General features: G+C 34.0%; 1 protein-coding gene across 7 annotated transcripts in view; it reads right to left on the bottom strand.

Moving 5' to 3' along the window:
* Nucleotides 1-450: 450 nt before the first annotated feature.
* Nucleotides 451-24,958, bottom strand: part of LOC112808958 (sodium channel protein type 3 subunit alpha) — a 109,753-nt gene continuing 85,245 nt past the window's right edge. For all 7 annotated transcript variants that reach the window (XM_073883112.1, XM_073883141.1, XM_073883098.1 and 4 more), the window contains 10 exons: nucleotides 20,990-21,110; nucleotides 19,176-19,330; nucleotides 18,250-18,423; nucleotides 12,003-12,125; nucleotides 9,244-9,516; nucleotides 8,324-8,377; nucleotides 7,375-7,512; nucleotides 6,235-6,339; nucleotides 4,345-4,615; nucleotides 451-3,825 (listed from right to left, as the gene is read on the bottom strand). In XM_073883112.1, the coding sequence (XP_073739213.1) occupies nucleotides 2,630-3,825; nucleotides 4,345-4,615; nucleotides 6,235-6,339; nucleotides 7,375-7,512; nucleotides 8,324-8,377; nucleotides 9,244-9,516; nucleotides 12,003-12,125; nucleotides 18,250-18,423; nucleotides 19,176-19,330; nucleotides 20,990-21,110 (2,610 nt within the window). In that variant the 3' untranslated portion in view covers nucleotides 451-2,629. The remainder of the gene's footprint in view (nucleotides 3,826-4,344; nucleotides 4,616-6,234; nucleotides 6,340-7,374; nucleotides 7,513-8,323; nucleotides 8,378-9,243; nucleotides 9,517-12,002; nucleotides 12,126-18,249; nucleotides 18,424-19,175; nucleotides 19,331-20,989; nucleotides 21,111-24,958) is intronic.

Below are 24,958 nucleotides of genomic sequence, written 5' to 3'. Positions count from 1 at the left end.
TCAGTTTATATCATTTACATTAAGGAAATTATGAAATGCATATTTAGATCTACTTCGCCTTAACAATGGGGTTTTCCACTGAGAGTAAACATTTTGTTTTGAGAATGACATAAATCCAAGGGCCCTGAAAAAAAATGTTAACATAAATTTTCAATCACTGCATCATTATCATTAATACTTTATATGTAAATAGGAGTTCATAAAACACATTTAAATAACAGTTTATAACCTTTGCTACCTACCAAGAAATTTGGCGATGGCATCAATAACACTGAGAGGAGTTGAGGTTAAAATGCGTACAGCCAAGGGAAGTAATTGGTATTGACAGCCATTGTCAATGGCTACTGTTATTGAAACTGCAAGTTGGAACATGTGGATTTGATCCTTTGCACACAAAAAAGTTCACAAAAACTGCTTTTCATAGCTTTTATTCTGTAGTACTTCTTGGTGGATCATATATTAAGTTGTTATAAAATCCATGTGAACTTTTATGTATACAAATGTCATATCAAGTACAGGTGTCATTAATTATGTATATTTTAAACATCCATCAATAAAAAAAACAGAGGCCAAGAAGTTAAATATAATAAAAAATGAAATATTTATTCTTTTGGCTCAATAATGACGTAGCTCACCATTCTTTTTAGTAATAGCAATTCCCTGCATGCAGTTCATTAGTACACTACAAGTAAATAGTTTTGTAAAAGGTTAACATTAAACTTTTGGTTTGTGCAAAAAACAAAAATTTATATCATGTTAGGTAATTGCACAACTTTGCCACTTTGTTCATGGCTAAAAAGGACAGAGCCCATGTTATTCCTCTAATAGCTCTAGTGTAGCAAGAATTAAAAAAATAAGACTAGTCTGCATAAGCAAATACTACAAAAGTTTGAGTAAAAAAAAATTTCCATGAATAATGGGTAATATTGAGGCAATCATAGTTGGTAAAAAATGATCTAAGTTTGAATATTGACCAATGTATCTCCTATTGGAATGGTAGAAAATATATTATAACAAAGAAATCCACAAAACCCATTGTCTAACCTTTATTTTAGGAAATTATTCATTGAAAAGTCTTATGGATTCAAAAGTTTGGAGTTGTGATTAAAAATAAAAAGCAAAAGCATAAAGTAAAATAAATTGCCATGTCATCAACCTGAAAATAATTTTCTTATGTACAAAATGCAACAAATAAAATTGATCATATTTTTACATTATTTATATTTAAACAAGTTTTGGACATATTTTTAGCAAAATATGAAGTATAGGTTTTGACAATAGGCAGTACTCAGTGTGTTTCTTTGAAATATAGAGACACCATGTGACACTCAAGTTGAATTAAAAATGCAAAAGTAAAGGTACTTTTAAGTAACTGCAAGCTATTCTGCTTGACATACTGGATAGAGCGGTTTGAATTCACTCTACCAACATGTGACTTCTAACCAAGGCTTGTGAAGAATGTGTTGAGTAAAATAGAGCAGCATAGGCAATATTAACATGCATTAGTGATAGTCTACGAACTATTTATGTTTAATGAATGGTACAGGATACATCCCTGTTGGAAGCTTGCAAAAGACACATACACTGTGGTACATATTTGATTTAATAGATGTTGTTTAGCAGAATATATATATATATATATATATATATAATATGTATTATATATATATATATTCCTGCCCAAACATGCACCACTGGATAAAATAACTATTTACATAACTGGGTGTGTTGAATTGACATAAAATATCAGCTTTGCTGAGAGTAGAAGATGGCAAAGCAATACTGCAGCAGAAAGTGGGACAACTATTCTAAAGTGACACTTTAGATATATTTTTTCTAGATTTTTTTCACTTTGTTTTTGGAAAGCATTTAACCAAATTAAATATAGAGCTCTGGAACTTAGAATAAAATTTGCACTTTTGGAAACAATATTTGCATAAAAATAATCCTTTAAAAATTACAGGGGACTTTACAGGCACATAACTGTTCAGATATAAACAAATGTAACAGACTAAAACACTTTCAAAATTAAAGCCATCTAGAAAATGGAAGTACCTGAAATTATTGATCTTAGAATATTTTTTTCTGGTTTTGAGCACGAATTTTATCTCTCAAAACACTTTTGCTAATTATTCGAGAGACTTATGGAGTAGGAACACAGGGCTCTTATATGCTTTTTTCTCAACTTGCATTTACAAAAATAGTGACATAGTATTATGAATAAACTATGAATTAGGGAGCAAGGAAATCCACTAGAACAAATTTTGTAAAAATATGGCAGATATGGAAGTTAAAAATAGAGTGGATGCAAGTAATGTACTAAAGGTGTTTGGTGTAGTTACAGCGATCACTTTGCACAATTATCCCTACAGTCTAGATAGCCATTGAGTTTCTCTTCAGCAGTGTCAGCTGGTAATGAAAACAGCAACCTCTTGTCAATCTTGTTGATACCCTGACTCACAGAGTTGTAGTGATGGAGAGGTCACTGTCTTGTTATAGGCACTGACCATGAGTATTTATTAAAACAGTCAGTTTGGCATAGACCTCCTCTGGGAGTCCAGTTGACACATAGACTTTACCATCGTAGGCTGTAAACAATTGATCACAAAGATAATTCTTTGTTTCTTTTTTACTTTTGATTTTCCCTGACCTCTTTCCCTTTGCTTTCTTTTTCCGGTTTGTCTTTCTCAAACTTTTCTTTGTCTGGCTTTGTTACACTATCATAGGAAGGAGGAGATGTGGTAGAGGAACTTCCATCTGTTTTCTCTGGGGTGGAGTTTCCATTTAATTTGTCAATAATCATGTCTTCTTTGATAGGTAAGTCAATCCTTCCTTTAATTGCCTCTTTGTTATATTCACTTGATACCTTTTTTAACCTTTGTCTTAAAAGATAACATCTGAAATTACGCTGAATGATAGCAGCAGACACCTCTTCTTGTTTGCGTTTTAAAGTGGTTGTGATGGGTTCATAGGAAACTTTGGAGGGGTTCGATGCCATGAACCGGTCTTCCATCTGTATTCGAAGGGCATCCATCTCTCCACTCTCACCCAAAACACGCTTTGTAAAGGCAAATAAAATGTCGAGGCAGTGGATCCGGTCCCCACTGACCATGGGCAGGTCCATGGCGATGAGCTGGACTTTGTTTGGTTTTGCTATGAGAAGAGGAGGATCCAGGGCAGCTGCAAAATCAGAGAGCTTGGAGAACTCTATAAACTGGGTGGCGTCGGGATCAAACTTTTCCCAAACCTCGTAGAACATCTCAAAGTCATCCTCACTCAGGGGCTCGGCACTTTCTTCAGTAGCAACACTGAAGTTCTCCAGGATGACAGCGATGTACATGTTCACCACAACCAGAAATGATATGATGATGTAACTGACAAAAAAGAAAATCCCGACAGATGGGTTCCCACAGTCTCCCTTAACTGAACTTCCAGGGTGAATTGTATCAGGATCACAGTCAGGCGGTGCACTGTTGAGAATAGGTGCTAGCAATCCGTCCCAGCCAGCAGAGGTGGTAATTTGGAACAGGCAGATCATGCTGTTGCCGAAGGTCTCAAAGTTGAACATGTCATCAATTCCAGCTTCCTTTTTAACATAGGCAAAGTTGGACATTCCAAAGATGGCGTAGATGAACATGACCAGGAAGAGCAGGAGGCCGATGTTAAACAAGGCAGGAAGGGACATCATCAGAGCAAAGAGCAGCGTGCGGATTCCCTTGGCCCCTTTGATCAGACGCAAGATTCGACCAATCCTGGCGAGCCGGATCACTCGGAACAGGGTAGGGGACACAAAGTATTTTTCTATCAGCTCAGCCAGAAACATACCTATAGAAAAATATAGAAATCAGCTAAACAGTGAATATTTTATGTTTATATGAATGCTTTATCTTTGCAAGGTTTATGATAACAGCAAGATTGTTATGAGTATAAACTTTTACTAAATATTTGGGTCCACTCCTTAATATTAGTAATTAAAGATTACAGAATTTTACTAAATGATTCTATAACGTTATAAACCCAATATAGATTTTTGGAAAAGCCAACAAATTAAATAATCTCAGAGTGTCATGGCAATTTAAGATTATATACACTCATTTACTATGGAAAGTTATCCCCACACACGAAATGTGCTGATTACAAACAAAGATTATTTCTGAAATCTCTAAATATATTGTTTGCTATTTTTGAATACCTACATTCTTCAGTTAGAGGAAAATGAGCAGTAGTGGTAAACTTTAGAATTACACATTAACATTCTCAGATCTCATTTCCGTGTTGCACAGCTGTCAGGCTTTGGGGAGCTTTACCTACAATGGTACCTCTCTGTAATTAAACTATTCTTACCTACAATGGAGAGAATCACCACCACAAAATCAAATATGTTCCAGCCGATGGTGAAGTAGTAGTATCTGAGAGAAATGAGCTTTAGCACAAATTCTCCAGTGAACAGGATAATGAACACAAGGTTGATCCGGGACAAAACTAGAGTCATATATTTGCTCTGGTCATCAGTTTCCACCATCATGGTGACCATGTTGAGGCAGATGAGGATCATGATGCTGATATCAAAGACTTGTCTGGTTACAAAATCAAAGACCATTCCTTGGAATTTGTTCTGGAAAGAGAGGAGAGAGAAGGTTAATATGCATATTTCATAAATAATGATCTAGTAAAACTGCAGGTGAAGTCCTTCATATATGGCCATGAGATATACACCCTTTTCACAGTAGTCCAAACAGTTCTTTGTGCTCCATGTCTCTTCACATTAAAATACGAGAAGGAAATGAAAAAAGTCATATGATAAGAACAAAACATATTTGATATATTTAAGTTTCCTGGGAAGACAAAACTCAGTAAGACATAAATTGGTGGCAATTGGCTATTAATATGCATGGGCTTTGCTTGATTTAAAAAAAATTATAATTTTTACAAGTTTTACAAAAATTATGAAAACATAATGAAGATTTACAAAGTAGGTTGATACAGAAAGACTTTTAGATGGATGACTACCCTAATTCATTTATCAATACTTTAGGAATTTTGGTTTATATATTATATATATTATATATCATATATATGTATATTATATATTATATATTTTTTCCATCTCTCCCTCTTTCAAAATATGTCAGTCATTATCTATTCTACTTCTTCTAACTATGTGTGTCTGTGTATTTGTTATTTATCTATCTTTCTTCATCTGTTCTTTCTCTATGCTTCAACAAAAATGCATGACATTTTTTTTTTGTCTTATTAGCAATCATCTCAGGAGTCACATACACTTATGGTCACTAAATATAGTTCTATTAGGGAAATAAATTTTTAATAATTTAGAATAAAAATATAAAATAAAATTTCATAGCTTACTGAAGATCAGTTTCATGAATTGACCGTTTCCTTCTTTTAAATATATTTAAATGACCTTAAGTAAAGCAGATTTATGGTCTTTTGTGTATCCTGCCCTACCTCCCTCCTTGGTCGCTTCTAACCTCAATTCCAAAACTCTTAAAAATATGGTAAACTGAAGTCATTGATAGGATTCATGAGGGCTTGTTGAGTCCCAGTTCTGGCAATTACAGGCTTTATGACTTTGGGTACGATTTTTGGGGGGCCTCAGCTTCCTTATTCCTCACCCATCTAAGATAGATAAGTTAGAGTACAGCTCTATGAACGTAACCCATCGTTATTATGGCTTTTCATATATTATGAAGCTCTACATAGTATGCATTCTGATTAAGCCTTTTTCTTTTTTCTGTATTTGATGAAACAAACTATTTTGATGATGCCCTTTTCCTTCCTAAGAAGGTTAAGAGTATTTTCTAGTCATACAAATGGAGAGAGCAAATAGTACAGAGGGAAGTGATGGGGTGGGATGGGAGTTTTCCAGACTCCATCTATTTAAATGGCAAGAGAATGCCATGTAACAAGATTGGGTACATTCTTGGAAGCAGTAGGTGGCAGCAGGAATATGAAGGCTGCCTTGGAAGCACTTATTGGGAACCTCAAGTTGGATGTTTTCAATTGACAAACTGTAAAGAGCATTACTTCCTTTTTAAGAACTTAGTAATTCTTATTGAGTGTGGCAGTTGTGAATGGTGTTAAACAATATGAACTTTACAATTAGGGCATATTAGACAGTGGTGATATCACTCAGTATGTTCTCATCCAGAGCACTGCCAATTTCATCATATGGAAATTAAGTTTAGAATATTAAAGAAGATGAGTAATTCTTACTGCTGGTCGAGGTATGGGCTTCTGAGGTTTCTTGGATCCAAGCTTCTTCATTGCATTATAGTATTTTTTCTGTTCCTCTGTCATAAAGATGTCTTGACCTCCAAAGTAAAGATACGGTATAAAACTGGTTATAATCTCAACATGTGTTACAACAGCACGTGTACAAAAATATTTCTGAGTCTTTAGTCTTTTCTCAATTTTTAAATGGATATTATCCCATATATATATGTGAAATTCTGAGGACTTTACTATTATGTAAAACCTATAATCACATAAATCTCTGATTAGTACAGGATCCTAATTTGATTACATTATGTTTAGAAAGAGGCTCAGGCATCTCAAATATATTTTTGTGAAAGAAAAAATGTTTTCTTAGCCCATTTCACTGTTTTCCTTCTTTATTCAATAATTTTAAGTATTTTCCATGTGCTAGAAAATGTAACTGTTATCAAAATTAAATAGATATATGAGACACCAATATCTTGTTGTCATGTGGAGTAGGAAAATGAAAACAGGTGGAAAATGTATAAGGATATATAAAAAAGTATTGCAGATCAAAATAAACCCTGAAGACTCAGAAACAGGCTTTATATAGGACGATACCCTTAAGCTAGGCCTTAACATGATTAGAGGTATGCTAGGCAAAGCATTCCAGGAAAAGAAAATACCCTCTGTAAAGTCATGGAGGTACAAGAGCGTGGCTTGTACAGAAAGGACAAAAAAATCCATGTAGCTGTGTGTGTAACGTGTGATAGTGGTGATGGCAGATATTGACTGAGGAGTAGGGAAGTAGATACAGAGATGTGTTGTGAGAGAAAATGAAGCTAGAAAACTGGGTGGAAATAATTCCTGAAATTCTCCATAAGCAAGGGTGAAGCATTAGGGGAGACCCACTGGATGCTTTGAAGCAGTGGTCACATTTTTTGTCACAAAGACACTATAGCAGCTCTGCAGAGGATGAACCTAGAGAGGAGCCACCAACTAGAGACTGGAAACTCTGCAGCTGAACTGACCTCATAGTGAACTGAAAAGAATATAAAAGTGATCTAAGTCTGTCTTGACTATGAGTATCCTGAATATTTGGCAGTACAACAGACAGAACCTCAGAATGGGGAAGGTTGAGAGCTGAGGAATACTTATCTTCTTTTTCTGTTGGTTGAAGTTATCTATGATTACACCAATGAATAGATTCAGAGTGAAGAATGACCCAAAGATGATAAAGATGACGAAGTATAAATACATATATAGATTTTCTTCATATACAGGCTGAAGTTTTACCTAAATAGTATTGAAAATATTTAATAATATTTAAAAACATAATAAATACTTAAACTAAGTTAACAATTTGGTGAGTGTTGTTAATCTAGAGTTATTTTTGCCTTTCCCTGAGATACTGTTCTGCAAAAAAGTTCTTTTTTCAAACTAGTATGATCTAGGATAATGCAAAGTTTATAATTTTTATGCTTGTTCTTGAATCTATTTTTCCATTGTGGTTTACCTGTACATTTTCTTTAGAGTAAATAACAGGGGTATAACAAGAAATGTTTTGAACCTATTATTAGTTTTATAATTTTTTTTTGCAACATTTTAAATTTGGGTCTGGAGATGTTGGTTCTTGAAGATAAGGCTTTACTAATAGAATATCAGCTTCTAAGAGGAATGCATATATGTTCTGAGGAATTTTTTTTAATTTCTATTTTCAAAATTGAGTTTCCCTGAAACGTGCTTGCTTTTTTCATGGTATTTTTGGAAGTTACTTCACAAACTCTGATTTATCATACTCTCCAGGAATAGGGAGAGGCAAGTTACTTTCTCATGACCAATGTTCTCGATCTTGAGTCTCATTTATGAACCAGTTTGATGTCTTCTGATCCATGCATCTGATACATATTAGATATGCATATCAGACATATATTAATCAAAATATCATCTTTATTGAAATGCATTAACTTAAGAGGATCATTTCTGTATGCAATTATAAATGTCCTGCTTGCATCTAGTATAAAATTCCTGGTCATTCACTTAAATTATTACAAATGTTCACTATGGAAAATTTTGTAACTATAAATAGTATTTGAGTGATACTTACATCTCGTGAATCAACAGCTGCATACATAATATCCATCCAGCCTTTAAATGTGGCCTGTGAACAATACATATTTGAATTCTGCATGAAAACCTAATCCAAGAATGCCATTTTACCATATGAAAATCTGATAAGTGTTACTACAAGTAAGTTCTTGTATGATATAATATAATTCTCTATCAAGAGATTGAAAGGAATTAAATTGAAGTAGAATATGATTGTATTTAGAGTCTGGAATTCATTTTCTTTGTTTCTCTTGGAAGATATTAATTTTTTTCTGCACAAAAATTTAACCAGAGGATTGATTCATAAAATACCCATCTCAGTCTCAAATCCTTTCTATACCAAAATATAAGCTCTGTGATTCAAACCTATAGTGTGTTTAAACACAACTCAATTGTTTTTATTAGTGAATTACTGATTAGTTAATATGTGGTCAATTAAGTCAAAATTATTAAACATCATACATTTTGAAATCTCCATAAGATTCATATTTCTGCAAATGGTAGAACCATACCCCTTAAATGTTAGTACAGTAAATTTTCTGACTAATAATGTATACATTTAATTCATCACTAAAATATGTACATTGTTATTTTAACATATAAAATTGCTCCTTTGGCAATGATTGCTAAGAAAAACAAAAAACAGTGTAGTAGCACTCAATAATATAATAAGAAAAAAACCGGGAAGCAGGAATATAAGGCCATATTAAAACACACTAAAAGCTGAACAACTGGGGAAATACATATTGAAATAACTGCAAAACATCTTAAAGTCAAGTTAAGCTAATAATATAAGTGTTAATCATCAACTACTTTTGTACTGTCAGATATTAATTATTCAAACAAAGAACATCAAAGAAATGATCTTTTGTAAAACATTTTGAAGATGTTTCCAGAACTCATACAGTGGCAACTTACCACTTGAAGCAATGCAAGATAGCCAGCGCCAACATTATCAAAGTTTACTTTGACGTTTTTCCATCGAGCTTGCTTGCCAAGAGCCTGACAGTCGCTCAGATTGTTGACTTCACTAACTTCAAACATGTTACCCGTTGTCGTGTTAACACAGTGGTAGAACTTGCCAGCAAACAAATTCACACCCATGATGCTAAAGATCAGCCAGAAGATGAGACACACCAAGAGTACATTCATGATAGAGGGAATTGCTCCAACAAGAGCATTCACAACAACCTGGAAGAGAAAATGAGGATAAGGCCACTTACAAATCGCTAAAATGAAAACCATTCCTTTCATTTATTTTTTTAATACTAAAATGGGCTTGAAAAGAGTTAAATAAAAATCTAGGTGGATAAGTTGTTTCTCGCAATGTTTTCTAGGACATATTTGATAAGGGAAAACAAACAGTGACACAACTAGAGAGCTAAAGGATTTAAGGAAAGCAAAATATGCCAAAGTGTGAAAAGAAATAAAAACCTGATATAGTAAAGATGGAGTCAGAAAATGTTTGTATGCTGGGGAGAAAAGAAAAAAAATGCATTAAATACCAACAGAAGAAATAATCGTCATTCAGCAATATATTTTAGTTTTCAAGAGTGTTAATGATTGATGATTTGAAAACACGGTTAAACAAACCCTTTGCAAAAAAAGTATTAATAATGCCTTAAATCTGCCTTCTCAGATCAAGTCAACTTTTTATAACCATAAAGAATAGGGCTAAGAATTTACAAGGTTCTTTTTTTCTCTTTTGGTAAATCCCAATTTAAAAAAGTATATTAAATGAAATGTATTTATCTCTGGACATAAAAATACCAAATATGTCCTCATTATTATTCTCAATCTCTCAAATGTTCACTTTGGGGTACATGTTACTTCATCAACCTAAGCTGACCTGTTTCATGAAGGAGAAATTAAGTTACCTATCCTCTTATTAAATTCAAAAGCTTAAGATGTGTTTTGAAATCCCTAGGGAAGTTGACAGTATCTTTTCTTGTCTAATTTAATCTGATTCATATTGGACTCTTTTGTTAAGCATTTATGTTAAATGAAACTATTGTTTTATTTTAAAATGATGTAAACGTTATGTTAGAAATCAACACCCAAAATTTTTAAATTGACATCAAATCCTGAAATCCAAAAACGTAAAAATTTCATATGCTACTTGAATTTTATTTCTTTTAGAAATTAAGTTATATATATTATACTTGCCATATTTCTTTGTTACTAAAATCTGTGTAAAATGACCTCTACAAATTTTCTTATCAAATGACTTCATGATACATTTTACTGTATTTCATAGCTGGAACATTAACTCTGTCATAGGATTGAATTAAAAATACCAAACAATATTTTTTCAGATGACAGCAAATTTATTTATAAGTTTCTTATTTTGTTCATTGCTATCCTCCCTCAAAAATTGTTAATGTGAAACCATGCAAGCAAATGAGGGCTTATGTAGTGTCAGTAATGGCAAAGATTGGTCGAATAGAACTTGAAATTGTATAATAATTTTTATGAATTTTATCTTGTGACTTTTTTTCATCAAGTGGCACTGAAATGAAATTAGAATGTAAAACCAAATATTTCTTTGCTTACAATGCTTCTGGAGAGTCTGGAGAGTTGTTTCATTCTCCCTGATGAGTGAATCTCTAAGTCAAGGCTGAAGTGTTTTTATTGCTCTAAACAAACCTAACATAAAAGCCTTATGGCCAGGGAGAAATTCAATATCCATGTGCATTTGCATGCTGTATTAAACAAACCTGGCCTTTTTTTTTTTTTAAAGATTTTATTTATTTATTTGAGAGAGAGAGAGAGCACTTGAGAGGGGGGAGGGTCAGAGGGAGAAGCAGACTCTCTGCCAAGCAGGGAGCCCAATGTGGGACTCCATCCAGGGACTCCTGGATCATGACCTGAGCCGAAGGCAGTTGCTTAACCAACTGAGCCACCTAGGCGCCCCAAACCTGGCCTTTGCTAAATAGTATTTTGAGGGATGTGACAAGTGGTTGTGTATCTAAATAAGTGTGTACTTTATGTGTAGATGCATAAAGTATACACTAAAGAAGAGCTGGAAAATAAAGATGAAAATACACATGCTATGGAAAAAGTGAAACTCATTCAGAATGCTCGCTTGAAAGGGCAATCTTTAAAACAAACCCCAGGGGTTTCCTGAAATGCCTGGTTAATTATTCTAACCCCTTATTTTGGTTGCTTAGGATGTATAGATTTTATCAGAGGCTACAATTTAGAGTTGTTTTCCTGTACAAGTATTTTTTTTTACTGATATCAACTGAAGAAGTAAAGCCCGCAAAAATCATTTACCTTTCATTCATTACCAGTGATTTTTGAGGAATCAAACCTCCTAATGGGAGGAAGAAAAACCCCTACGAGGATGAATGTCAGTAGTAAAAAATCATTTAAATATGTATAAGCAATGAAAAGAAATAAATGGCAGTACATGTTTTTTTGGATGTTGTGGAAACATCTTTAACTATCATCAGAAGACTTGGATTCCAGTCCTACTTCTGCCACAAACAACTTCTGAGGACCCGTTGAAATAAACCTCAATTTCAGGCCGCTGGCCTTAGTGATATCTAAGATTCCTGCTCTGAAATTCTGTAATTCTATGAAGTAAATATCAGAGGAGTATGGTACCCCTCTGTATCTAAATCATTACCTACATTTAATTCTGATATGAATCAGAGAGCTTTTGTTCTTCTTACCCTCATGCCTTCAAACCGGGATAAAGCTCTTAGAGGTCTTAAAGCTCTTAATGTCCGTAGGGATTTAATGGCACCAAGTTCTGAGTAGCCGAGAGCATTGGCTACCAAGCTAACCAAAGAAACCTGCAAAAAGAAAAGATATGAATAGTTCACCTAGAAATAAACTGTCTACTAAAGGCATAGGATGTGGTGTCTACTCTTTAGTACCAACTAAATGAAATTCAGACATATCTTGGCTCAGCCTTCATCTTCCACGTAGTGAGTTCATCTTATATTGCTGGCCTCATTTCATGTTATTGCTCTTCTTACCAATGAAAACAATCTTTACCCATTTTTATAAACATGTAAACCATTCCAGTTAGATATTTCACCCCATGGAATCCCTTTCAACCTGTGCATATATCACTGATGAGTCAGGATTTGGTTCAATAGCCAGATCCTCCATGGCTCTATTAATATCATTGATTGGAAATCAGGTTTCTCTCCTGAACTTATGTAGTATCTTGGTTATGTGTACTGGAGGCATTTCCCATTTAATAGAATCAATTGATTAGATATCTTCTTTCCCCTTCCTGGTCACATAAACTTTTTATGGGCTGGGATGAAACATTCTTCTCTTACTGTGCCTAACAGTGTCTGGTTAAATATGCTTTAGTTAATAATGTGTTGGATCAATAAATAATGGAATAATTTTACCTGAAAAAAATGTTATCAGACCATGTTGTAGTTTCATAATAATGAAGAAATGTTTATCCAAACTTCTGGACTTATAATTCAAAGTGATAATACATCTTCTGATATTTACCCATATACTAAATTTTACTTAAATATATGAAAGGTTAAAGAAGACATGCCCTTTTTTGAGAGGAAGAGACTTTATTTGCTTAGATTTTCTTTCAATATAACATTTATTGAACATTTACTGTATGCAGGGTTCTGTTCTAAGTGCCTTATGCATATAAATGTTAAGAGGTAGATACCATTACTATTGCCTCTTCACTGGTGAGGGAGTTGAGCCCCCCTCATCCCACCCCCAAGAAAAGGGGTGGATGGTAATAAGAGGTGAAATTGGGTGGATCTTGAACCCAAGTGATCTGACTTCAAAACCATATCTTAACCGTTTGCATACATTATCAAAAATTTGTTCCTCATCTGAACCACAAAACACAGAAAATGGTTTAAGTGACTATCTTTTCAGTTCTTGCAAGGATTGTACAAAGGTAGTACTTTCCTTGATGCATAAAGAGGAGTTAATTCATTATATCCACTGGATGGTTTAAAGGCACTGGGGCTTAATTTTTTGCAATAAGGGCTGTTGAAAATGGATCTAAATGAATCCTTGTGATGGTAGGTTAGAGACTGATCTGTCCAAGAACACATGGTTTAAAGGGTGACATAAAAACTAGAACTGAAGCTTTAAAGGCAAATGGAGCCAGTCTTTCCTCATTGTTTAATTTAGCATACATCTCAGAGAAATTTTTTTAGAAGATTTATTTACTTGACAGAGAGAGACACAGCGAGAGAGGGAACACAAGCAGGGGGAGTGGGAGAGGGAGAAGCAGGCTTCCCGCAGAGCAGGGAGGCCAATGCAGGGCTCTATCCCAGGACCCTGGGAACCAGACCTGAGCCGAAGGCAGACGCTTAACTACTGAGCCACCCAGGCGCCCCCATCTCAGATAATTTAACAGAAAAATAAATGACTAGTGGCAGGATAATTTATTGAGCTAGTCATTTCTGTCTTCTGTTCGCTGCTGCAGAAGACTGGAAAGATGGGAAAGGTTATTCGAGAACATGCAGGCTTCTATGTTTTGGGCTCCTTTGCCTCAGAAACATTAACATCTTCTTTAGGCTTCTGGACCTCCTTTTGGAAGGAAGATCTTTTTCTCTCATGCTCTCCCAAGTCCTTTATTTGAGAACTGGGCATTTAAAGGGAAGTGGCTGCAAATTCCTCACAACCTGAAGTAAGGAAGTTTATGGTTTGAAAAGAAAAGAAAGGCAATGGCCAAAATCAGATGGATAGGAAATTCGGGATTCAAAGGCTGGGAGACCCACTTGCATATAACCACCCCTCAGTGGGGTGACTCTGTGAGTGCCTAGAGAAGTGGGGCCTTAGTGAACTGAGCTTCTTTTAATAGACCTCATTCTGTTTTGTGTAGGATGAAAACTCATTTATTGAGTTAACTAATGCAAAAAAATATATACCTTAAAGGCAATTTTGAAATAAATAATTTTAAAGATTTGCAATGTACTTAAAATTTGAAGATACCAACACATATTGGTAGTGTTTTTATTTATTATTTCTGTCTGAGAGTGGTTAAATGACTAGTCTAGGAGAAGGTAGCAAGGGGCAAGACCATAACAAGAATTTATGTCTTCTGTTTTCTAGTCCAGTGTGTTTTCCACCTCAGCAAACATGTCCCCAACCTTTCAATGTATAGTATTTTTATCCTCATATCTTATGTGCGAAACATAAAAGGCACTCTTGCTAATGTGTGCAAGTGTAACAGAAGTCCTTTGACAAAGACCGAATTTTTAGTATAAATTTATATGAATCTAGGTGTCTCACAATATAGCAAATATATAAAACTCTCTGTTTTAGAAGTTTCAGGGGGATGGTTTAGTTGTCATCCACACCTTTCTGCATTCTTATGGCAGTGAGACTGAGAAAGAGAAATAATGCAGGCAGGATTTGATGGTTCTGAAGAAGACCCTAGGAGTTCTTTGATTGCTTAATGAACCACATAATATGAATGTATTTCTCTTTAAAATGGCTAAAGATAATTTTTTTAAAGTTCAGTATGAGCAAGTTGAAATAAAAACCATGTAATCATTTCCATGCATTCCAGTGATACATTTCAATCCAAACACTTGCATAAATTTTGATGGCAAAATCTAGAAGCATTCTCATTAAAGTGGGCTAAAAGACTATGCCCACTACCAGTGTTATTTTTTTAACATTTTCTGGAAAAAGAAATAAGAGCTATATGGATTTGAAAAGTAGAAGAATTCAATATTTGCAGATATATTATTGTTGACCTCAAGAAAGGAATAAAGTGAAATACTACTATAAGCAATACTGTAATTATTTTAGGTGGTAACCAATAATTTTTTTCATATATTTTTTAAAAAGTTGTGTAGGAATCTTTTGGAACTACATAAATTTTAAAATATTAACATGAAAAAGTATAACTTAAAATATTATTTTAAGAAGAACAGAGAGGACTGACCCCACCAGATATTAAAACCAATTATAAATCTGCAATAATTAAAGCTCTCATATTAGTAGACAAAGAAGTTAGTACACAAAGTCCAAATTAGGCCTAAGACATGCTAAGATTTAGCATGTAGATAAAGGCAGCATTTCAAATGAGAAGTGAAAAAAATAAATGAGAAACCATTTTGAGGAAAATAATATTGGATCCTAACCTCACACTTTACACCAAAATAAATTTTGGACTGATAAAAAATTAAAATATAAAATAAAAATGGATGAAGAAACACAAACAAAACTCAAACTGTAAAACTGGGGAAAAACCTGGAAAAATGTTTTAATAATCTTGATATGAAAGGGTCTTCAGAAGCATGAACAAACCAAGAAGGGGAAAAAAATGTGACTGATAAATTTGACCAAATCAATGTGAAACATTTCTTCATGACAAAAAACAAAGAAACAGAAACCCAAATAGGAAAAACAATCATATAATCTGTGACAAAATAGCTTATTTTTAAATATTACTTGTTTACCTCTTTACTGTTTATTCCTTCCTCCCACAAGGTGTAAGCCCTAACAGGGCTTGGCCTGTTCATGTTCATACCTCTTTTATTTAAAATGGCATATGGCCCTTTTTAGGTGCTCAACACATTTATCAAACAAATGAATGAATGTTAGGAGGTTGGATAGATATCCCATTGCAGTCTACTTTTACTTTTAGGTAAGGAATTGAAGAGATTACGTATTTTACACGGATAAATTTTTCAAGGTTTGAAGCATATTCCTTCTGGTTTGAAGTACTTCACTTATACCTCAGATTTTTTTTCCCCCTTGGTAAGCTTTTGGTAGCTTTTTAGTTTTTTTACATCAATATACCTGATGGACTGGTGAAGCTCTTTTAAGTATGTTTTACTTGTACTTTCAAAAACAGTTTTATCTCTACAATTACTGAGGTTATATTAATCCACATATTTCGCCCTGGCTTTGTAAAGAAGAATAGACTCATTTAAGGTAACGTAACCTGTCCCAAAGTAGAAGGCTTTAATTACCTAGTTTAAGTCTACTAATTGAGACTCACTAAAAAGGAAGTAATTTTTTTGGCACATTCTTTGAAATTAAATCTATTCATTTAGATATTATTCAATAGATACTTAAGAATCTATATTAGGTGTATCTAAGGATACAAATAGGCTACAAAACCCCTGCTCTTGAGAGATTTTTGCATCTTACTCATATTTTCTATATGGGCCAAATATATGGAAATACTTGAAGTACAGTGTAGTATTTCAGTAAATGTAAAATTTTTAGTAAATGTAAATATTTCAGTAAATTTCAGAATTTTCTGGAGAAGTTCTGTCACATTTGTAAATGATCTTCATGTATGACAAAATCTTTCTGAACCCAAAAGGATTATTAATATATTCAATGTTCCATTATTTCAGGGAAAAGCTGGAGATTATAAATGCTGAATCCCAAAGCCAGTCTGAAAATAGAGTATTACATTTATAATAGTTAGATAGGAAACCCCTGGAGTAAAGAAGAACTGAATTGAGAATTAGGAAATTTGGACACTAATCTCAGCTTTGTTACTACATAGTTGTGTTATCTTAGGAAAATTATTTAAACTGAGGCTTCAGTTTCCCTAATGTCTAGAATAAAGCCTTAGATATTCTTTGAAGCTCATTCCAGCTTCAGATTATAAGAGTATTAAACTTCCCTTTATGGATAGCTTTTCAGGATAACATCAAAATTGACCTCTATTATCCATTAAAAGCCAACCATGGAAATTGGAAATCATTTCTGGTCTATTAAATGACTTGGTAGCGGATTTCTTATCAACTCAAAGGGTTAAACACATTTTTGGTTATAGCACTCTAAGTGTGTATGTGTGTGAGAAAGGGGAGTAGAATTTAGATAGGCCCGTACTTGTCAAAATGATAAAAAGAATGAATGTACACATACAGCAATTAGTGATTCTTATTGGTAAGTGTTAGAGCTAAAAATAAAGTGCTTTATGATTGCTAGGGAATGGCTAGAGATAGTGCTTAAAGTACCTGGTTTTATTGGGAGGCTGTGAAACCTTGTGCAATGGAATATCACAGAATACAAAGAACCAGATGACTGTCATTTTGCCCCAGTGCTTTTTCATTGCTTGGAATAAGAAAATAAGATGCAAGTCAGACAGATCCTATAATTGGTAATGTTTTTATGACTACTCACCCCAGGGTAATCAGATTCAGAGTAGGGCTCCTACACCTAACTCTTTGCATGGTAAATTTCTGAATAACTACTGGGATATCTAACTACTGATTTAAGAATGGAAATGTATTTTATTGTCTCTCTGGGTATGTGACCGAATGAATACAGTAAATGGGTTATTTTAACATTATTTAGTAACAGGTACTCTAGTAAGGGATTAAAATGCAATCTTGCAATTCCTGGGCCCAAATCTGTCTTTTTTTTTTTTTAGAAGATTTTATTTACTTATTTATTTATTTGAGAGATATCAACAGAGCAAGAGAGAGCACAAGTGGGGAGAGGGAGAAGCAGGCTTCCCGCTGAGCAGGGAGCCCGATGCAGGACTCAATCCCAGGACCTCGGGATCACGACCTGAGCCGAAGGCAGACGCTTAACCAACTGAGCCACCCAGGAGCCCCAAATCTGTCTTGATTTTATCTCCTGGAGTTGTTTTTTTTTAAATGTAACTGTTAATAGCTAAGTGCTTAGATCTGTCAACAGATTTTTAGCTATTCCCTACCTTGAGGTCCTTAACTTTCAGGAAAAGAACTGTCTGCTTGTGGCATAGAACACTCTGTGTTTTCCTTACCACTGTCCATGTTTTTAGGACCTCTTCTACCATTTCCCATGAAACTTTCCTAATTTTTATGTTTATTGTAGTTTTTTTTTTAAACTGCATAGTTGTGTCAGCATTGGTGAAGCTAGGTTCTCAAAATCAAGGTTTTAATCAGGAATATATGAAATCTCAAACTTGCCTCTTTAAAAAATAATTTCATAAAAATCACTCAGGATACTTACATCAACAATCAAGAAATCTAGCCAGCACCAGGCATTGGTGAAATATGTTTGAAATCCATAAGCTACCCATTTGAGGAGCATTTCCAGAATGAATATGTAAGTGAAGACCTTGTCAGCATATTCTAGTATGGTTTTGATAGTCTTTCGCTGTTCAATGTATATATCTTCAAAAGCCTGCAAATCAAGAAATGCTTTTATTTTACTTGAATGGCTGGCCTTCCCCAAATACTTGATAAAATTGCTTAGTATGATATTGGATACAAAGCAGTAATTTGATAAATATTGGCTAATATCTGACAAACACCAGACAAAAGCTGAAGACTAAAACTAACAGAAAATGTTGGCAAGGAAATGTCCGTATCTTTACTGACTTAGTATGTTCTTTCTTTCCTGTCTCTCACCCCAGATCCTCTATCTCAATTAACTGCCAAAAAGACATGCTTTTAGAGAAGTAATATGAACTCAGGAAATAACTAGAAGTTCTGTTAATGGGGGATAGACTTGGCCTATTCCGATATTACTTTCAATGATGCCCTGACTGATCTGGCTTATTTTGAAAGAGTAAATTGATTATACATAAAGAAAACAAAATACAGTTTTAGTCCATAAATGTTAATATAATTATTAGGGCGAACTGGATGGTATTTGACATGGAAGTTAACATCGTTACAGAATGTCTCTGTAAATGGTTGTCTCAGTGAGGGAAACATCTATTAGATAAACACCAGATGAGAAATTCCATCTGGCTGTTCATAGTTCTGATTTATTATGTACTGAATTTTGCAGTTAAACCCTGGGTGCCATGCTCTGCCCGGCATAGATATACCTCCTCTTTTGCATCTTAAACTCATTGTCTCTTTGTGATATTTTCAGAAAATAAGTTATTTCACTAGAACCTGACTCTTACCACTTTGCATTTCACTTACCAAAGCACCGCTGCTGAGAAGAATCATGAAGACAATGAAAGTCTCAAACCAGTTGTGTTCAACAATGCTGTAGCAGGTTTTCCGAAGATTCCACCAGACCTTTCCTTTGCCCTCTTCTATACTTACTTGACAGAATGGAAACTTTTTAATACATCCTAAAATATAACATTAAATATAAGAAATTAGAAAAAAATATATTTTGTACAACATATGGATTCAACAATCGCATACATACTAAGTGCTCACCATAGTAAGTGTAGTCACCATTTGTCACATACAAAGTTATTACAGTATTACTGACTGTATTCTCTTTGCTATACTTTTCATCTCCATGACTTATCTTAAAACTGGAAGTTTGTACTTATTAATCCCCTTTATCTATTTTGCCCATCACCCTACCCACCTTCTTTGCTTTCCCACCCACCTCCACCTTTCCTAGAAAATATATTCTAATCTTAGATAGGAAAAAATAAACTTTGTTGCTTTCTCCCATGCCAATCTCAGCTCATCATTTACAGGGTAACTGGCTACTTCATTCCTTAGTTATCTTCAGCATCCTTCCTATCCAGTGAATCATTCTCAGAGGTATATATTTAGCCAAGCACCTAAAATTCAAGGAATAACTTTATCAAGAGTTGCATGAGTATAAATAGTTTCTTTCTTTTTTTTTTTAACTCTTGTTTTTTTGGTGATAAACCTTTTTTTTTTAAGATTTTATTTATTTATTTGACAGAGAGAGAGACAGCAAGAGAGGGAACACAGCAGGGGGAGTGGGAGAGGGAGAAGCAGGCCTCCTGCCCAGCAGGGAGCTCGATGTGGGGCTCGATCCCAGGACCCCGGGATCATGACCCGAGCCGAAGGCAGACGCTTAACCGACTGAGCCACCCAGGTGCCCCTAAATATTCATTTTTAACACTAGTTAGAATCTCTTTTTGCCTCAAGGCCATTGGTGGAAATAGGGTCTAAGAACACCTCTCAGGTTTGGGGAAAAGCTGCATGTTCAAATTGTTTATTAATTTTTTGATGTGATCCTGAATTTTTCACTTCCTTCTTTTCATGCACAGAAAAGCCCCCCGTCTTCCTAGGTATCAGCCACTGTCAGTTTTCCCAGGCTAATTTATTTTCAGCCTCAGTGCTTTCCTTAGTTACACCTATGACTCATCTTGTTAGTCAGTATCGCTGTTCCTTTGTCCTCCCCCTCCTAGTTTTCATATTATTTCTCATTTCCATCATTCTTTGCTCTAACTCTCTGAGCTACTACTCATTGGATTAAATCCAGTCACATTGAATCAGCAAATCTTTATTGATTTGTGTGCAAGAGATTGTACTGATCACCGTGAGGACAACTACTGTTTTGCCTGTCAAGGCTCTACAGTACATCTGCATCCCCAAACAGCTCTGATCACAGCACAAATTAACCACGTTTGAAACTGTGAGGGGTGGGGTGTAATTACTGCAGCATCTATAAATCAAATCACAACACTGCCAGTGAGGTCTGAAGGGACTGCAGTCTGTATCGATGAGACGACATTCCAGAATGCCATTTATCTCATAGGGTTAGCTTCTCCACACTTTGGAGGATAAAGAAAACAACAACAAAAAAGACACGTCAGATCATCTGAATTGTCCAGGTACAGTCACTGATATAATATAATCTGGAAATATAGATAAATTAACTTTTCAGAAGAAAAGAGAAAAACAAAGATAAACATGCCTTTACCATTTCTTTGAAATAGTTCCCTCAAGTGAGGTATTTTCAGTCGCTGTAAGAAAAGAGGGGAGATTGCATTTTAATCATATTAGAGCTTGTTTACCTTCAGTAAAGCAAGCTTCCGGTTTAAGGTCTTCCTCAGGTTCAGTTTCAGCTTGTTCACCTTCTCGGGGTGGAGCAACATCAACTGTGCTTCCTTCAGATGAGCTGGTTGCATTTAATTTCTAGAAACAAAACCCCATTGCAAATTGTGATTTTTTTTCTCCCCTTTTATTCAGCAAATTTGGAAACTCTTTGTCATTGTGTGAAAAAATGATAGTGATCACATTTGACACTATTAACATTGCTGATAAATTATGTACTAATAATTTAACATAATTCAAGTCCTAATATTTAAAACAATGTAATAACTACTGACCTGATTCAGACAGAAAAAGATTAGACCGCATTCAATGTGGGTGATTTGGAAAGGATGAATTGTACTGGTTAATTTGTTTTATGATCTTTATTTATATATGGATGCCATATGAAATAGTTTAAAAATTAATTCTCAGGCCAAATCAAGAATAGTTTGGTAAAAGTTTGGTATGCTGACATTCACTACTGATTATATTAAAATGCATCAAATTAAATTGTAATTTCCACTTCTTACGATGGAATTTTTCAGAGCAAAGACCATTACCAGTTGATTCTAACTACTGTCCATGTTTCTGTAATTTTAGAAAGGAAGAACAGCACATTAACTTTAGTCACAGTCATTATATTTCAACTTTGAGCTATATTTTTCCTCTGGCTTACATAATCTTCTTACTTTACTAGCAGAAAAATGATGGATCTCTCTCTCTGTCTCTCTTTTTGAACTGCTTAAATGAATTCAATACTTGCCAAAGAATTCTAAATGAAATGGAAATTTCTTCATATATCGCACTGGGCAGAATCTGTATAGACTTTTATTAGGAGCACATGCTGAATTCAACATAGTTATCAGGCTGTGAATTTTTCCTTTAAATAAATCATTGTGACAGGTCACATGTTTAGGAAGAGCCACTTTAATGTTACAAGAATAAATATATAAGTACTTTGAGATCACTTGGGAAGACATTATGGATTTGCAGTATTTTATGAAAATGGATGCAAAGACATGACGTACAACACAGCCTGACCAATGTAAAGCTTTTAGGATAAAAAAACAGCACATGGACATGGTAATGGTTTCTAAGCCCCCTTAACTTTAGTAGCTAAGTGGTAGGGGTCACTCTGCCCTAGCCTTCTGAAAGAGTTAATGTGTTGCTGAAAAATCCCCAAATGACTCCCTAAACATTGGTCATATTGGAGGAAATTTGGCTCAAGATTCCTGATTTACTGAAATCATATGCAAATGTAGTTTAATATTTTATAATGTGAACTAATTGAAAGTACTATCCAGATGATATTTTCTGTGATGTTACTTTGAAGGTGAGCTTAATCATGTCCAACTAAGCATATTATGAAAATTAAATATATTATGAAAAAATACTCTTAAGTCAAAATATAATTCTATAATAAAATACTCCTAGTCTGGAGTATGCTACTAAGAGAAGTTAGGCCATCATTTTTGGCTGATGGTTCTTAGGATCATTATAGTGCAAGAGTTTTACCATTAAATTCCTCTACTTTTTGGAGAGGTGAGAAAGGCCAAGACATACTTCCCCCAGGATTTTTCTGGTTCTTATAATCAGAATATCTTTATTCTTTTAAGAAAAGCCCAGGAAAGCTACCACTGGATAGAACTGTGACAGCTTCTGATATAATGAAGAAAAAACTGAATAGCTGTTTGAACTCAGCAATTAACTCTTCCTTTCCAATTTCACTGGTGGTTGATAGGTTGAACACTATGGCATTTGATAAGTGGCAGCAATAATGTCCACTGCATAAATAAATCCAGTAAGAAACCAAATTATTTTGAGGTTAGTTATAAAAAGTTTCATATTTTCTTCTTCCTGTTGGTCAAACCAAGTTGGATAATTTCTTCTGAGCCTAGTCACGGTCCACCTCCTCCATGAAGCCTTTCTTTCTTGCATGATTTCTCCATGCTAAATTTTATAGAATGTTAGGCCATTATACTTGTTTTGTTTGATCAGATATTCTCATGAGTATTTATAAATTATATATGTACATAAAATTATACATAGGTATAAATTATATATGTACATAAACATAAACATATATACCAAAAATACACACACACATACAAATGCCAAAAGACCCAAGTACAGAATAGACACTAGTTATATCAAATTTATAGAGAGCCAATAAATGATTGATTGCATTTTTGAATTACTTTTATAGAGAGAATTATAATGTTTAGATAATTTCATCTCTCTACTTTGTTGTATAACTCAATAATGGCCTTGACAGAAGTTTATTTAGTTGTATTAGAAAATACATTTTTAATGAATAGGAATTATTTAGTTAATAATATTTTAGCGATAAAAACACATGGTATTTCCAAAATGTTTTTCTAAAATATTGGCAGACATTCAATAAAGAAATACGGGGGAAGAAAATAATCGGTATATGTGTATATACACACAAATAAATGTATACTTTTCCATTTGAAAACTCTAGAAAACATGCTGTTCTCATTTTACCACTGTTAATATAATGTGAAATGTTCAATTTTTTGTGTTATAGTTGTCTGCCATATAGTCTACAGGTGTCTTATATTTAAATACAAATACTTAAACCCAAATGGCACAAGTGATAGTAGCCACTAATCTGAATGACAACTGAATCTACTCTACCAAGTACTGACCTCTGGATGTATTTTTGTTATTAGTACTGTCTTTAGATATAAATATTTTTGTGAATGTGGTTAACATGTTTGGATATAAATACTTTCAATTTTCTAAATAGCTATGGAGGTTATGTATTTATATATTGTAAAGATTGTAAAGTAGAGGGTCAGTAGTGAGTTTGTTTGCCTCTGTCTGCATGGTATTATGAGGCATAACATGTGTTGTTAACAGACACCCCCACCCCCTGCCAAAACTCCACACGTATTCTGCTCTTTCAAATGAGCAGAACCCATTTTACATGGAGAATTGCTTCACTGTTATTCAGGAGTTTTTCTGATAATAGGGATAAGCTTTTTTTAAACTTATACTCTGGAAAGCTTCTTAAGGAATGTTCAGAGTCTTTTAGACCCTCATGCACCAAAGCTTAAAAGATAGTTGGTAGGCTAGGGTTCATTTCACTAAGAAGTGTTTTGTGGGGGGCTCCTTTCCCTATGGAGGTTGACATAAAGTTAATTCTTCTTAACTTGGAGAATCAGGCTCATTCATGTTGTAACCTTCATAGGCCACATTTTTTTTTTGTCATAGGAAAGTACATACATTTTATTCTATGAAGTTACAAAAATCTTGCGTCAACCACATAAAATTTCAAAAGTCGTGAATTCATTTACATTTTTATAAAGTAAAGCTTAGAGTGTGTTCTTATTAATGTATAACAGTTTACCAATTATGATATACTGCTTGATAAGCTTTAGTCATAGAATATGTAAAGAATTTTACTACTGTCTTTTTAAATAATTAGTTTCTGCCCTAGAAACTACTTAAACATTTAAAATCCTGTGTGTTGATATAATACCATCTATGTAATCTAAACATTACCTAATTAATTTCAATTCTTTGGCAGTCATACTCTGGTAGAGTATAATTTGTGATACATCTTATCATAGCCATACCAAAATGACTTCCAAATTTATTAAAAGCATGTAACTGACTTAAAAGCAAGTGACTGACGATAAATACAAAGAATAACTTACTTTCTTTATATTGCCATAGCTGTGATACAACAATGGTATAAAAAAAAAAAGCAAAGAAACCTGAAATGAGATTTTCCATATTAAGGAACTCAATACTATACTAAATAACTAAATTAATACTTGTTCAGAAGTAGTTAGAAAAATATAATTAGTTATATAGGCATAACTATAGAAAGCTTCCATATAAAACTGTATAGTACAAGTTCAAACTTGTGTTCTTGTACTATTTTCTCCTTACCCCTCCAATATTTTATGGCACTTAAG

Source organism: Callorhinus ursinus, unplaced genomic scaffold (genome assembly GCF_003265705.2).
Source record: "Callorhinus ursinus isolate GAN/ISIS: 27379988/994484 unplaced genomic scaffold, GSC_fseal_2.0 scaffold2, whole genome shotgun sequence".
NCBI lineage: Eukaryota > Metazoa > Chordata > Mammalia > Carnivora > Otariidae > Callorhinus > Callorhinus ursinus.
Note: the sequence above shows the minus strand (reverse complement) of the source record. Positions and strands in the feature narration are given on the sequence as shown.